Source organism: Nicotiana tomentosiformis, chromosome 2, assembly GCF_000390325.3.
Source record: "Nicotiana tomentosiformis chromosome 2, ASM39032v3, whole genome shotgun sequence".
NCBI lineage: Eukaryota > Viridiplantae > Streptophyta > Magnoliopsida > Solanales > Solanaceae > Nicotiana > Nicotiana tomentosiformis.
The window spans coordinates 137,962,714-137,978,354 of NC_090813.1; the positions used below are offsets into that span (position 1 = coordinate 137,962,714).

General features: G+C 37.9%; 1 protein-coding gene across 1 annotated transcript; it reads left to right on the forward strand.

The window, feature by feature from the left end:
- The first annotated feature begins 4,994 nt into the window (after nucleotides 1-4,994).
- LOC138905693 (uncharacterized) lies at nucleotides 4,995-6,332 on the forward strand. The gene is made up of 2 exons (XM_070194214.1): nucleotides 4,995-5,537; nucleotides 5,616-6,332. The coding sequence occupies exons 1-2, from the start codon at nucleotides 4,995-4,997 to the stop codon at nucleotides 6,330-6,332; spliced, it is 1,260 nt and encodes a 419-aa protein (XP_070050315.1).
- The last annotated feature ends 9,309 nt before the right edge of the window (nucleotides 6,333-15,641 follow it).

Consider the following 15,641-nt stretch of genomic DNA (forward strand, 5'->3'; position numbering starts at 1 on the left):
TTTTTTTTTAAAAACATTATTGTATAAATTTTTAACTCCGTTACGTCTTACTAATTTATGTCCATAGTTAGCAATAAAGTTGATTATCACTAGGAGATACCATCTTCACTAAACGTGTGACAGTGATCATCCATCACGATCTAAAGACGCACAATCACATAGATCCCTATCCATGCTATCCGTTTCTTTAAAGATGGTTTAGCAATACCAATATCCCTTCTTCTAGGAAAAACTAAAAGGACTCTGTATTTGCAGCAAATGATTGTACAGACAACATATGATGGAACCAAACTCCGAAGCTGATTAACATCTAATTAAGGTGTGGTTAATACCACTAAATTAGGATCATTTGAGCAAAAACTTTATCTTTTTAATAGAAAGGATGGAAACAGAAATGTGGACAGTTTAGATTATGTACGTCCCACATGATAAAGATACCTTGATGGCACTAATGTAGTACTATTAATTACAACAACAACATACCCGCTATTATCCCATACCGTAGGATCTGAGGAGGGTAGTGTGTACGCAGACTTTATCCCTACCTTGTGAGGATAGAGAAGATGTTTCCAATAGATCTCCGGTTCAGGAAAGCATAAGCACCGCATTAATAAAAATATAGACACGAATGGACAATACCATAAAGCCATATAAAAGCAGAATAAAAATAACAAGATAGTAAGGTGATCAACAATGAAAGCAAACAACGGTTAGTCATAAAAATCTACTACCAACAGAAAGCGAGACTGCGTGTCAATATTACTGTTATGAACACTCTAGACTACCTACTCTACTACCTTAATCCTCGACCGACATACCTTCCTATCAAAGGTCATGACCTCGATCAACTGAAGTTGCGCCATGTTAATAGTACTATTAATTATACTATTAAAATGTTCATAATCAAGGGATGATTCTGATTAACCAAGCATTTGGCTTTTGATCCAATAGTCACCTGGTATTTTAAATCCATATATAGGGATTTAAATTATATACACATATAGCATTAAAAAAAATTACGCAATCAATTAGCATATTATTACTTTATTTTTAGATTACTATATTAAATTTATAATTTAGAATTACATGTTATTGTAACTTACCTTAACCTAATGATGTAAATGTTTATACATTATCGGTGCATATAAATTAATTAATTTCAATTTATATATAATAAATACTCCAAGTTGGAAGATGGGAAACATGAGCTTGACTTGTCGGGATAAACATGACACCAATTAGCTTAAGCAAAATGAAACAAAATGCTTAATTATTAATTACTCATCAAAAGCTATGACAGGGAATCCGCAGCATACCATGCGCAACTTCTAATTTACTTTTATTTAATTAATAATCAACTTTCCTTAAAACAAGGGGCATAATAATCAACTGAAAGCAGCTGCTAGCCTAGGAGCTAGAATCTCCTATATCTCTCTTTCACATTTCATCCTTATCCTAATTTTTTTCTTTTTTTCTTATTCCGTGTGTCCGATAATTATATTGAAACTCAATTATATTTGAATTCGTCCGAGACATTCCACGTGGGATAAAACGCTCCCTAATAAAGATGATGTCACGCTGAAAAGTACTCGAATCGAGAGGACGAAAGAATATTTTTCATTCCACTGCTAACTCTGTTGGTATCCTTATCCTATCTCATGACCAACCATTAAGTTTAGTTTAACCATTGTTAACCTCACAGGAATAGGTATAGGAACAGTACTAGAATAGTAAATTATCTTAACTCTTATTAGTGATCTTATCCTTCTTTCTTAATATAGCAACCACTTTTTAAAGCTTACATTACTAAAAATCCGAGCAAAATCGTCCAAAAAACCCGACCAAAGTGGGTCGATAATGGCCAAAAACATCCAAAACGCGACCATTTACGTGTGGACGGTATTTTGAAGGTCGGAAGGGCATATCGACCAAAGTTGTTTGAAAATTACCGACCAACTTTGTTCGGTCAATTAAATTAAAAAAAAAAGATTGCCGAATCCGACCAAAGTTGGTCGGTACTTTAATTATGTAATTAAACAATGCACCATCTGAAAAACGAACCGGGGTCTGTATTGTGACAAGATACTATTCTACCACTAGACCATTGGTGCATTTTGTTTGAAGACTGTATTTTATTTCATTTATACTCTTTAATTGTATTTTCACACGAAAATAACCGATCAAAGTTGGTCGATTTTATAAAAAAAAAAATTACCGACCGAATTAGGTCGATTTTTTAAAATGACCGGCCGAATTAACCGAGCGATTTTGGTCAATTTTTTTAATATTAATATTAATATTAATTTATTTTAAAAGAAAAACCGACCAAAGTTGGTCGGTTTATTGAAAAAGAAATTTCGCGGAACTCAAAAATAGTTCCCCGCATTTTTGCGCTAAAGAAAACCGACCAAAATTGGTTGATTTCGTAAAAAAAAAAAAAAATTAAAAATTAAAATATTTTGAATAACCGATCAACTTTGATTGGTTTTTTGATACCGTGATCGATTTTCCCATGATGTTAGGGCAGTAATTTCCCATGTTTGTGACTACTGTTAGTGTGGTATACTTTACATGATATTTTAAGTACTCAATTTTAAAAACAAAGGTCTATCCGTGCATGCCATGGCCTCCAAATTAGTTTGACACATCTCCACTTTCATTATTTCTTCTGCTAATAAACCATTATCGTTCATTATTAAAAACAAGAGAGAGTGTGCGCGCGCAGTGTACAACTCAAACATGAGATAATCAATGACTGGTATAAAGTGTATATAATTTGTACGTAGTTCTAAGGGTATATGATATAATTTGATATGAATCGTGAAGAGCAGTAGAAATATCAAATATTGACTACAAAGAATGAAAAATAAGCAAAGTTGAAAAGAGGATGATTTATGAACAAGCAATATAAAGTGACGTGTGAAGCTCAAAAGGATAATCTTCCGATATATGAATGTATCAATAATATTTTAGTTACAGTGTATGAATCACTTGATGGCCCTCCTCTACAGGAATAATAGTCATCCCTCTTATAGTGGAGAGATCATATTTTAGATATAATTAAAAATACATAGTGGAAAACTCACGATAAATTAGCTTTTTCCTAGTTTCCGCCGAGATTCCGTCTCTTAGTGCGGTTGTAACAGCTCTTGTCTCTTGGCTCGATCTTGACCGGACTTGGTATCTGTCGGTTTTCAGGTTTAGAGCTCGATGTGGGTTCGAGCTCGATATTGACTCGGGGTCGGTATAGGTTGGCCTCTGGCCCTTAAGCTCGATTCCATCGCTTCTCATCATAGTTCGATTTGGACTCGAGCTTAATAATGACTTCGAGCTCGGTATTTGACCTGTCCCTGAAACTCGAAGCTCGTTTGTTCCTTCTTCGGATCATATCTCGATATTATGAAGACTCTCTTCGATCTATTATGTTTCCATATCGACCAGTCGTATGAATGCCAAAATCGGTTTCGACCGTATACAGATAGTCCCCTCGTTTCTCGGGAAGGATGTGGCGAGAAACGACGTGATTTTTCAACGATACTATTAGATGCACACTGACGTTTGTATTGAGCCCGACCATGACGTACGTGATATCTGTCTCGTTGGTTCAGTTTACCAAGGCATTTCATGCGTGTCAGACGGTGGTCGACCACCGCTGATATTAAACCGCCATTGCTCAATCTATAAATAGCCCCTTTTTTTACCATTTATCACTTTTACATCTTCAATCTCTAAATTTTCAAAGTTCTTTCTCGCACATTCTGAGTTCATCTGTAAATCTGTGATTTTCACTACAAAAATCTCTCTTCTGTGATTTTTACTGCAAAATCTCTCTTCTGTTATTTGTACTGCAAAATTTCTCTTTTAAAAACCTTTGTCATCCTCTTCTATTTTCAATCTTTGAATCCATAATGGTGAAAACATCTAAAACTGTTCCTCAAAAAGAAAAAGCTTCTTCTTCACAACTTGTTACAGACAAAACATCGGTGGAGCCACGGCATGAGGAGTGTGTTCCCGAGGCGTGTGTTCTTACATCCAATTTTAAGATCGATAAAGGCTCGTCGGTTCCCGGTCAATGCGAGCCAATATCGAGGTATATGTGCTCGATAACCGAGGGGCATCTCGGATAGATAAGGAAAGATTCCAACTGGGAGAACAAAGAAGTGGTAATCCCGGCTCCCGAGAAAGATATTACTACTCATGTGAAAGTATTTTTAAGTGTGTATACTTACCCTTTCACATTGGACCCCCTCGACCCTGTTGTCATCGATTTATGCCGTAAATACCCAATAACCCTAGGCCAAATCAACCCTTCTTTTTGGCGGATCGTTATTCCGATTCGCTTCTTTTTGAACAAAATCGAGGGGATGCCTTTCACCCTTGATCACCTTATCAGATTGTATAGCGCCCGCCTCTTTCGAGGCGGGTTAATAAAACTCCAGCGCCGGACTACCAAGTTGTTGTTCTCGAGCATAGATGGGGATAAGGATCGAGACTGGATGGGAAGGTTCGTTCGAGTGAAGACTTCGGACCTAATTCCGGTCGAGAAGATGCCATTTCCCTAGGAATGGAACATGAAGCGTAAGTGTAATTCTGTCGTTATCTCTTATTGTTTTTCCCCTTCATTTCTTTCTCACCGACATCCTCTTTTGCGATGTAGCGGTTCCTTGGATGCCCGGTGCAGTTCCTAATCTTAAGAGCTGGGTACGGGACTTGGCTTCGACCTCCACATACGCCGAGCGCTCGTGGCGTGATTTGTCAAAGGGCCGATGGGAGGCCAAAAATCATAGTAAGCTTCTTTCTCATGTCTTTGATAGTTCGAACGAAATGTTTTTCATATACTTAACCAATTTTTTTGTGAGTAGGCCTGGGCAAAGATGCGGTTTTGAGGCCCCCGTCTGGTGATGAAGAGACGCCAGCCCAGGTCTCGAAGCCGGCGAAGGTCCATAAGAGAAAAAAGGGCCTCTACTTCTGAGGATCCACAACTTAAGACGAGGATGGATCGTAAGCCGAGGAAGAATACCATCCCTTTGACCGTAGAATCAGTTCTGCGTCTAAGGGATGAAGACGAAGAAGAAGAAGAAGAAAACGACGGGTCCGTACTGGTGGCCCGAGTGAAGAAAACCATCGATGCCCCAAAGGCAGCCGAATCGATAGTGGTTTATAAAGCTCCGCTTCGGACTGAGGAGATATCGGAGAAAGATTCGTATAGAGTCCCCAAATTGTTAGAGATCGAGGATGCTTCCCACCGAAGTCAACAAACGGTGGGCATATCAGAAGGGGCCGGTACTGAAGCTCTCCGAACTGAGGAGAACAACCCAAGTGAGTCGCTTGGGGCAATAGTAATCGGAGACTCGCCCACTCTCCCTGCTTTTTCTGAAGGGGCGATTCGGGAAGCCCAAGCTTTGGGGGCCCTCGACATAAACCGGTCTCATAAAAAGGAGGACCCCTTCTGTGATTTGTTTACTGGCATCGAGGATGTTGTTGGCCCTAGTGATGCGCCGGCCCTTTTCTGTGAAGTACAACAAGCTCTGAATCGGGTAAGCTCTATCTCCCTTCGTTGATACCACTTTTATTTTTGCTATTCTTTTCTAACTTCTTTTCTTTTTTCTTCGTAGGCCACAACAGTTCATCGAGAAGCATGTTCTCAGTCTCGAGCTGAGTTGCGTCGGTACGAGGCCGACCTCCGATGGGTCATAGAGGAGAGGAACGCCCTTAGACTCCTCTTCGGGCAAAGGGAAGAAGAAATCAAGGACCTCCGAGCTGAGTTGTCCAAGGCTCATCAAGACCAGACTGACCTAACCGAGCAGGTAATGATAATTTTAAAAACACATAGGTTCGATCCTAGAACGGTGGCTAATATTTTGATCTCACAGCTGCAACAGAAGCTTGAGGTGATTGGGAAGCTTCGTGAGGAGGTCGATATGATAAGGGCGAAGGCCTTGGGATGGAAAGAAGGTATGGACCGTCTCGCCGCAGAAAAAGAAACTGCTCGAGCCCAATTATCATCGGCCGAAATCCAACTTCAAGGCATGAAGGAGAAAAGCTTGGTTCAAGCGAGAAAAATAGAGGAGCTCGAGGCTCGGTTGACCTCCGAACTTGCCAAGGCCAAATCTGACGCCGAAAAAGCAAAGGCTATTGCGGATACATTCGTGGCCGTCTATCGGGCCGATACTGAAACTGCTCAGGTACATGCAAGAAAGGCAGTCGAGGCCACTAAAACTCGAGCACATTCGATTGCCGAACTTGCTAAATGCCAATCTCGGAGGGAGACTCTTGAGGAGATCCATGCTCGAAGTTTAGATCTCACCGAAGAGATAAAAAGGGCTAAATAGCTCGAAGCCGATGCTGAAGCCTTGGCTTTTGATGATGACGATGATAATGACGACGATGATGATGTGAGAGAGATTGGGTCCGAGAGCCGGGAGGAGCCCTAAGGAGAAGAGACCGCCCCCGGAGATAACCAAGAAACTTAGCCCTTAGTTTCTATTTTGATTTTTTGTAGGGTCCTGTTCGGACGTTGTAAACACTCTTGTATATATATATAAAGATCTTTTCTTTTCCCGACTTGCCTTTGTTTTATTCTCTACCTTGTGAAGATTTTGTTTCATTCATGCCTTATGAAGGTTTACATAAGGCTTTAGGCAATTTGATCGAATTCAGACCTTGTGGTTTTTGTAACCTAGTGAGTGCTTGCTCGGACTCGAAGTAAGGTAGCCCTTAGATTTTATTGGTCGAGTGAGTGATTGCTCGAACTCGAAGAAATATAGCTCGTAGGCTTAATGGTCGAGTGAGTGGTTGCTCGAACTCAAAGTAATATAGCCTGTAGGTTTAGAGGTCGAGTGAGTGATTGCTCGAACTCGAAGTAGTATAGCCCGTAGTCTTAGAGGTTGAGTGAGTGATTGCTCGAACTCGAAGTAGTATAGCTCGTAGGCTTATAGGTCGAGTGAGTGATTGCTCGAACTCGAAGAAATATAGCTCGTAGGCTTAATGGTCGAGTGAGTGGTTGCTCGAACTCAAAGTAATATAGCCCGTAGGCTTAGAGGTCGAATGAGTGATTGCTCGAACTCGAAGTAGTATAGCCCGTAGTCTTAGAGGTTGAGTGAGTGATTGCTCGAACTCGAAGTAGTATAGCTCGTAGGCTTATAGGTCGAGTGAGTGATTGCTGGAACTCGAAGTAATATAGCCCGTAGGCTTAGAGGTCGAGTGAGTGATTGCTCAAACTCGAAGTAATATAGCCGGTAGGCTTAGTGGTCGAGTGAGTGATTATTCGAACTCGAAGTAATATAGCACGTAGGCTTAGTGGTCGAGTGAGTGATTGCTCGAACTCGAAGTAATATAGCTCGTAGGCTTAGTGGTCGAGTGAGTGATTGCTCAAACTCAAAGTAATATAGCCCGTGGTCTTAGAGGTCGAGTGAGTGACTGCTCGAACTCAAAGTAATATAGCCCGTAGGCTTAGTGGTCGTGTGAGTGATTGCTCGGATTCGATGTAATATAGCCCGTAGGCTTGTTTGAATCATGAAGTAGAACGAACTTTCCAAAATATGAGATATCGGTAAAGAAGAAGTTTCTCTTTATAAGTCATTATACATGTGTTCGTGTTTTGAGCTAAGGTTCGAGTAAAACTATGCGGGCATGGTTCTTTTTTACCATTTGGCCCTTACACTTTTCCCTATCGAGACCCTGTTTGTCATGAAGTAACTTTCTTGTATTGAACATGATTTATTCGATGGTGATGCCCCCCAGTATTCGAGATTGATTGTAAAGAGGCCTCAAATACTGTTGAATTGTTCTAAGATAGCACGATCAATGGTTGCCTCATTAAAAACCTTGCCGAAAAACCCATTTGGGATAAAACCGGTCTAAGAAAAAAAGAGTGCAACGCGTGCTTTCAGATATAAGGCTTCGTGTTGAATAATCCATCCATGTTCCTGGTCGAACTCCTGCAAGGGTTAGTTTCGAAATATAAATAAACATGGGAGGGTCGTACCTTAGCAGTAGTATCGTTTTAGGTGCGACACGTTCCAGTTGCTTGGTAGTTGTTTGTCGTTTATAACACCGAGCTTGTAGGATCCTTTACCGACGATTTCGAGTTCCTTATACGGTCCTTCCCAGTTCGGGCTCAGTTTTCCTTCATTTGAATTTCGGGTGTTGAGGGTGACTTTCCTTAGCATTAAGTCCCCCGATTTTAAAATGGCAAAGATTGGTTCTTCGATTATAGTATCTTTCGATCCGATGTTTTTGGGTGGCCAATCGGATGAGAGAGGCTTCTCGTTTTTCATCCAATAATTCGAGACTAGTATTCATAGCCTCGCGATTTGACTCTTCTGTTGTATGTCAAAACCTGGCACTAGGTTCCCCGACTTCGACTGGAATCAAGTCCTCGGAGCCATATACTAAGGATAACGGGGTTGCCCTCGTACTGAATTTTGATGTTGTTCGATATGCCCAAAGGACTTCGGGTAAAATTTCTCTCCATTTCCCCTTAGCGTCATTCAACCTTTTCTTTATGTTTTGAATGATAGTCTTGTTCGTCGATTCGGCTTGTCCGTTCCCACTAGGGTGATACAGCGTTGTTAATATTCTTTTTATTTTATGGTCTTCGAGGAATTTCGTCACCTTGCTGCCGATAAATTATTTTCCATTGTCACACACTATTTAGGCGGGTATCCCAAATCGACATATGATGTGATCCCAAATAAAGTTTATAACCTCTTTCTCTCTCACTTTCTCGAATGCATGTGCTTCAAACCATTTAGAGAAATAGTCAGTCATAAATAAAATGAACTTAGCTTTACCTGGGGCCGACGGCAGAGGGCCGACAATTTTCATACCCCATTTCATGAATGGCCATGGGGATAGGACTGAATGAAGTTGTTCTCCGGGCTGATGGATCATCGGTGCAAACCTTTGACATTTATCACATTTTCGAACAAACTCCTTAGTGATTTTTTCCATGCTATCCGAGTAGTATCCTGCTCTAATGATTTTGTGTACCAGTGATTCGACGCCGGAGTGGTTCCCACAAGTGCCTTCATGGACCTCTCGTAAGACATAATCAGTGTCTCTTGGTCCTAAGCATACTGTCAATGGTCCATCGAATGTCCTTTTGTATAATGTTCCATCTTCAGCCAATGTGAATCGAGCAGCTTTGATTTGTAGGGTCCTCGACTCTTTAGGGTTTGATGGGAGCTTTCTGTTCTTCAAGTATTCAATATATTTATTCCTCCAATCCCAGGTTAAGCTTGTAGAGTTTATCTCGGCATGACCTTCCTCGATCACGGATCTCGAGAGTTGGACGACAGTCCCCGAGCTGATCTCGTCTTCCTCGACTGATAACCCCAAATTTGCAAGTGCATCAGCCTCACTGTTTTGTTCTCGAGGTACATGATATAAAGTCCATTCTTTGAAACGGTGCAAAGTTACCTACAGTTTGTCCAAATACCTTTGCATTCTATCCTCTCGAACTTCGAAGGTTTTGTTTACTTGGTTTACCCGAAAAACGGATGAGTTGAATTTATACGTAGTTCTAAGGGTATGTGATATAACTTGACATGAATCGTAAAGTTGAAAAGATGATAATTTATGAACAAGTAAGATAAAATGATGTGTGAAGCTCAAAAGGATAATCTTCCAATATAGGAATGTATCAACAATATTTTAGTTACAATGTATGAATCACTTGATGGCCCTCCTCTACAGGAATAATAGTCATCCCTTTTTATAGTGGAGAGATCCTATTTTGGATATAATTAAAAATACATAGTGGGGAACCCATGATAAATCAGTTTTTCCCTAGTTTTCGCCGATATTCCCTCTCTTAGGTGCGGTTGTAACGGCTCTTGGCTCGATCTTGACCGGACTTGGTATCTGTCGTTTTCCAGGTTTAGAGCTCGATGTGGGTTCGAGCTCGATATTGATTCGGGGCCCAGTATTGACTCGGGGTCGGTATTGGTTGGCCTCTGGCCCTTAAGCTCGATTACATCGCTTCTCATCATAGTTTGATTTAGACTCGAGCTCAATAATGACTTCGAACTCGATATTTGACCTGTCCCTGAAACTCGAAGCTCGTTTTGTACTTTCTTCGGATCCCATCTCGATATTATGAAGACTCTATTCGGTCCATTATGTTTTCATCTCGACCACTCGTACGAATGCCGAAATCGGTTTCGACCGTATATATATATATATATATATATATATATATATATATATATATAAAAAGAAATTTAAATATTGATAAATATTTAACTATAAACTTGATTATTATTGTGCATTAACTTTGGTCGGCTATATAACATAGTTAGGATACCGTATAGATAACTCAAATCAAATCTGTATAGATGAATTGAATCCTAACTAGTATGCACGCAAACATGCAGCAGGCAAACGTACATTATCTGAATTCCCTGGACTAAAAAGGTTAACGAGACCTTCCACAAAAAGATGCGAACAATAAAGCATGCATTCATATCCGATAATATTTTGGCTAAAATAGGTGTCCGAAAACTGAATTTGGACTTGCGATGGTGTAGAAAGGAATCAATATTTATTAGGAAAACTACTTTTATAAGGGTTCCTGTCACATTATCCTTTACGGTAAAAACCAAAACAAATAGGTGAAAATCCTGAAGTGGAAAAAAATAAAATGGTTTACTTGTTGGAATGGTACTTCTTAGTTTGTGTACTACATTTTCTGCTTAGTACAAACTGTTGGCGGCTACCGTTAAATGGGTTCCCACCTCGTGCAGCGAAATAATAGCAGGAGTAGTAATTCCTTTTTTTTATTTTTTATTTAGTACTCAATGTTAAAGCTAATGTATAAATACATTCTGTATGTACTAGTATATTTTTAAATAAATTTATAAGTTTAGTCCTTAACTGCACTATTAACCTTAACATTTTCAATTTACTGCAAATATTGATACGATAGTAGACTAATCCTTTCATCCGTATAAAAAATCTTTTGAGAAACTGAAACAATTTGTAATGAACCACCAGACAGCAACCAATTGAACCTTAATTCGGATATATATATATATATATATATATATATATATATATATATATATATATGCGCTATATTAAAATAAATAAAGATATTAATGTTAGTACTATTTTATTTTAGATTAAGAATTGGATCCCCATAGTACGATAGGACAAAGTTAAGGAAGTGCGTGGTGATTGGTGGCAGTGACAGACCTTGGGCAACTAAAGAGTTTGGGGTGAACGACACGCGGATGGATAGAGTGTGTGGTCCCCTTCCAGGAGTATTAGGAAGAGGGCGCGTGTAATAATTCTAGGTAGCAACCATGTGCTCTTTCCTTGCCTACGAAGTTGTCCTTTCATTGCCTCTTGTTTAATACATGACACAATATTTAAGGGGAAAAAAGATGAATTTTAAAAGTTTAAAAGACAAATATTTTATTGGTCATAATATTTATGTGGCTAGAAAATTTTTTTATTAAAGATAAAGTGAGTAAAATAAAAAATAAAAAATTAAATTATTTTTAAATATAAGAATGTGTCATTCTTTTTAAACAGACTAATAAGGAATATATATTATTTAAATTGAAACGAAGACAATAATACTTTTAGTTTTTCAATATTCAAAATTTTTAATTTTAATTATGTATTTGGATATAACATCTTTAGCATTTTGAAAAAAAAATTACATATTTGAAAATTGTATAAAAAATATTATAAATTATAATAATTAATAATTTAAAATATTTAAAAGATATATAAAATAATTATGATAAAATAATAATTTATTTAACTCTCGAAATCCGAATATGATTAGAAAAGTATTTGTTTTGAAATGGGTCCCAATTAATTTGAGGTTGTTCTGTATTATGCTCATTAAAAGGGAGAGTCCTCCCCATCCGAATTTTCCTTTCCCCGCTGGACTCTCAAAATAGCACTTACACCTTTTTGCAGATTCTTAAGCAAGAAGACAATATATGCAGTGTTCGGAATAAGACAGTTCTTTAATTTCTTGAGATCATTGTGTTAAGTCAAAATAATTTTTCACACATATACATAATAATAAAAAAGATTTAATAAGTTAAGTCTCATTTATGTTTCTTAATTGAATATAAGCAATTGAACCTGAGAGGGAAATTAAGTACTAATTGAATTCGTCAAAGTCATGCTGATATTTTGTGAACATAAAGCTTTTTCAAAGACATAAAAGATGGAAGAAAAGAAAGATAAAAAGGGAGAAAACTGAAAAAGAAAGGACAGACAAGCAGGTTGTGAATAAGCAAGTTGTCCACGTAATACCACTTTGAATCAGAAAACTGAGTGTACTCTTATATGTGCTGTTGTCTCTTCTCTTATTAGAGATGCAGTGATCCTCTTTCTTCCTTTTTGCCATCAAATCAAAACTAAACTAAGGGTTAAGGGGGTCCAAAATATGGATAAATCATAAATCTCATCGTGATAATGACTTCATGTTCTTCTCTTTGCAGACAAAATGAGAACATTCAAGACTTGTAAAGCTTCTCTTCCAACTCAGCAGGAAATAGCTATTTGACTCGGGAACATCGATCGTTAGATGTATTGCGTTAATACTTTATATAAACAATACCAATTAGTTAACACATATTTTAATTATGTTAACACATTTATTTCATGTCTTATATATGCTTATCAGGAGTCTTTAGTCGATAGAGATTAAGCCAGTAGGAAATACAGAGATATATATTTTTATCTTTATTTTGTATAATATTGGGATGAAATTATTTAAATGACGAATATACATGCCAGTATAAATTCATATAACCGAACTAAATTTTGCTATATGTTAATTTTAGATTACTTCAATATCTTTTGTAATTTTAGACGTCGAGAAACCTAATGTATTAGTCTTTAGTGGTAGGAATTTTTTATTTTTTATTTTTACTACAAAGAAGAGTCTAGGTAATCTTTAAATCCGTTGAATATATAACTATAGTTTCAGTATTTCACTAGCGTTAAATCTGTTGAGGAGCTTGAATATTTTGTTGTTACCCTTGTAAGAGTCAAAATCACGTCCCCAGTTTTCAGAGCTTTTTTTTATCTTGTAGTGCAGTGAAGCATCACTACTCCATAATGGAGAAGATAGCTTTTTGCCTTCAATAGACATATATATGGGGTTTGTTGGAAGTCCCACGTTGGTATATTTTGATTCTTTATATAGCCTTGAGCTGTTGAGCAGTCTAATTTTATGAACTACGTACCTTCTGAAGTTAGGTTAGATTTATTAGGGTAAAGCCTCTATTTGGGGGCGGCTTGGCTAGTAATTAGCCACAGATGGAGGAAAATACCACCTAAGATTGGACAACTAACTATGACTTCCTCCTCCAAATCCACAGCTTTCTTTAATCTTTACTGCTTTCGATGTGGTCAGCTTTGGGATCTCAAACTCCCCACCCACAACACCCCCCTCTTAACTCTTTTTTATTAATGACAAAACGTTATAATAAAGTTAAGGAAATTCTATATTTAATATTTTATCTTTTTTTAACTATCAGTGCTTGAAATCACTTGTGATTAATTTAGGTTAATAACAAGCAGCAGCACAAAGTGTTTCGAATTTATGCAGAGTTGGAAAGGACCGCTCCTTCAGGGGTGCAACGTAGACAAACATTATTAGCTGCTTTCATAACTCAAACACATGATGTATATACTATATGGATACAATTTTACTGTTGTTTCAAGATTCTCGTCGATTAATTTAGGTTAATATCATAAAAATTGTATTATGCAAATTAGGTCTTCTTATCTAAAAAGGCTTTATTTAAGGACTTCTAAAATTTTCGATTAAGAATAAAAGATATATATATATATATATATATATATATATATATCCGTTGATGGTGCACTATTTGCTTCGTTCTTCTACAGGAGTTGTTCTTTGTTTGCACTTTGTTTTTTCTTTTTCTGTTCACACCAAAATTGACCCTTCTTTATTTCTTATTTGCCCAATCAAGAAAGCAAATTGGAATCATTCTCTTTCTAGCCTCTAGCCTCTACTGTTCGATAGCTATTAATATATGACAACAGATTTAAAATGTGTCCCGTGGCTATATCCATGCCACCTTACCCCCTATAGATTCTAGCTTGTCACAGTGATCATACATGCATTACTCTATGCTTTTATTCTTGGTTAATTTCACAGATGTTGATTCAGCTTTCAATTTATTCCGTCAAAGTTATAAAACTATTTGCTGTAACGAGAAATTAGTTTAGTATGCATTTATATCACACAAAAAATAATGTCAGAGAGACTAGATTCGATCTCGAAAATAAAACTACTATATGACCCACCTAAAAATTTAAAAATTAATAATATGCCACAAAGTAAAAGATACTAAGTGTTAAATAGGGTTGGAAAATGACTGTTTTTTTGTGTGGACTGAGGTGACATATGGATATATTAATGTATACGGTCAAAATCGAATTTGCTCTTCGTATGACTAATCGAGACTAGAACATGATAGATCAAGGTTCAACCTCGTGTTATATCTAACCATGGTGCGAAGTTAGGTTGCCGAGCTCGTGACCCAGAGACCAATGAAGATTGAGACCGAGCAAGATAGAGATCGAGCGAGACGAGGGAAGCTTACCGAGCCAAATAACGGAGAGCCGAAATATCCGCAATCGGGCGAGGATCGCAACGGAAATCCCGGCACGTATCAAGAAGTGGCCGATTGATTAGCCTATCATGAGATTCCTTACTGTATTTAGAATTGTATCAAAAGTAGGACTCTCCTACTATATAAAGAGGGTCTGATCATTTGTAAGACACATCACATTTATGCAATACAAACAATACTGCCTTCTTTTATCTTTCAATATCTTGTTTTTCTATTCATATATCAGTTGAATCTTCACTTGGTTTGAGGGTGATCGAATTCGAGGGCCAAGGCTATTCGATTCGTTTGGTTTGCATTATTTCTTTCACAGTCAATTTCGATATTAATATATATATTCTCTCAATTTGTGCCAAGTTACATAACGTATCCTTAAAACCGCGTATAAATTTAATTGTTATCCGTTTTTAGGGTAAACAGTTTAGCGCCCACCGTGGGGCTAAGGATAATAGTGATTGACTGGTACTAACTTTTGTAACACACACTATTTTACACTTGTTCTTGTGAGTATCTTTGATTCGAGGATAAAATACAAAAACATCAAACTCTCAATCAGCACCTCTACAAGTTGACAACGAGTCCGGTCACCAAGGTGAAAATAACAACATAGCGCCCGGTAACGAGATATAGTCTGCTGATCCCGCTAAAATTCCGATCGCAGATCCGATCGGCACTAATTCAGATGTGGCTATCGATGCAAATTTGCCTACCGACCCCGAAAATAGCATTCGTGGTGGAGCCCGATCGGTGACTCGGAACATACAAAATGTTGAAGGAAACGGGATCAACATACGAATGATCTTCGAAATGTTGCAGGCTCAACAAGTTGCGATAGCACAACTCCAAAACTAGAACCATGCACCAAGCAGGATCGAGCCCGAATCGTCCCAGGAAGTTGTTCACAGGTCGAATCGGTGTCAAGGAAATCGAACGGAAATGTATCGGGGACCGATCCCGCAATCATGAGGATGCTCGAGAAACTAAAGAAGCGAGTTAAATCGGGGG

Coding starts and splice junctions, on each gene's coding strand:
- LOC138905693 (XM_070194214.1), top strand. CDS start 4,995: ATGGATCGTAAGCCGAGGAAGAATACCATCCCTTTGACCGTAGAATCA. Junction 5,538..5,615: donor TACAACAAGCTCTGAATCGG/GTAAGCTCTATC, acceptor TTTTCTTCGTAG/GCCACAACAGTTCATCGAGA.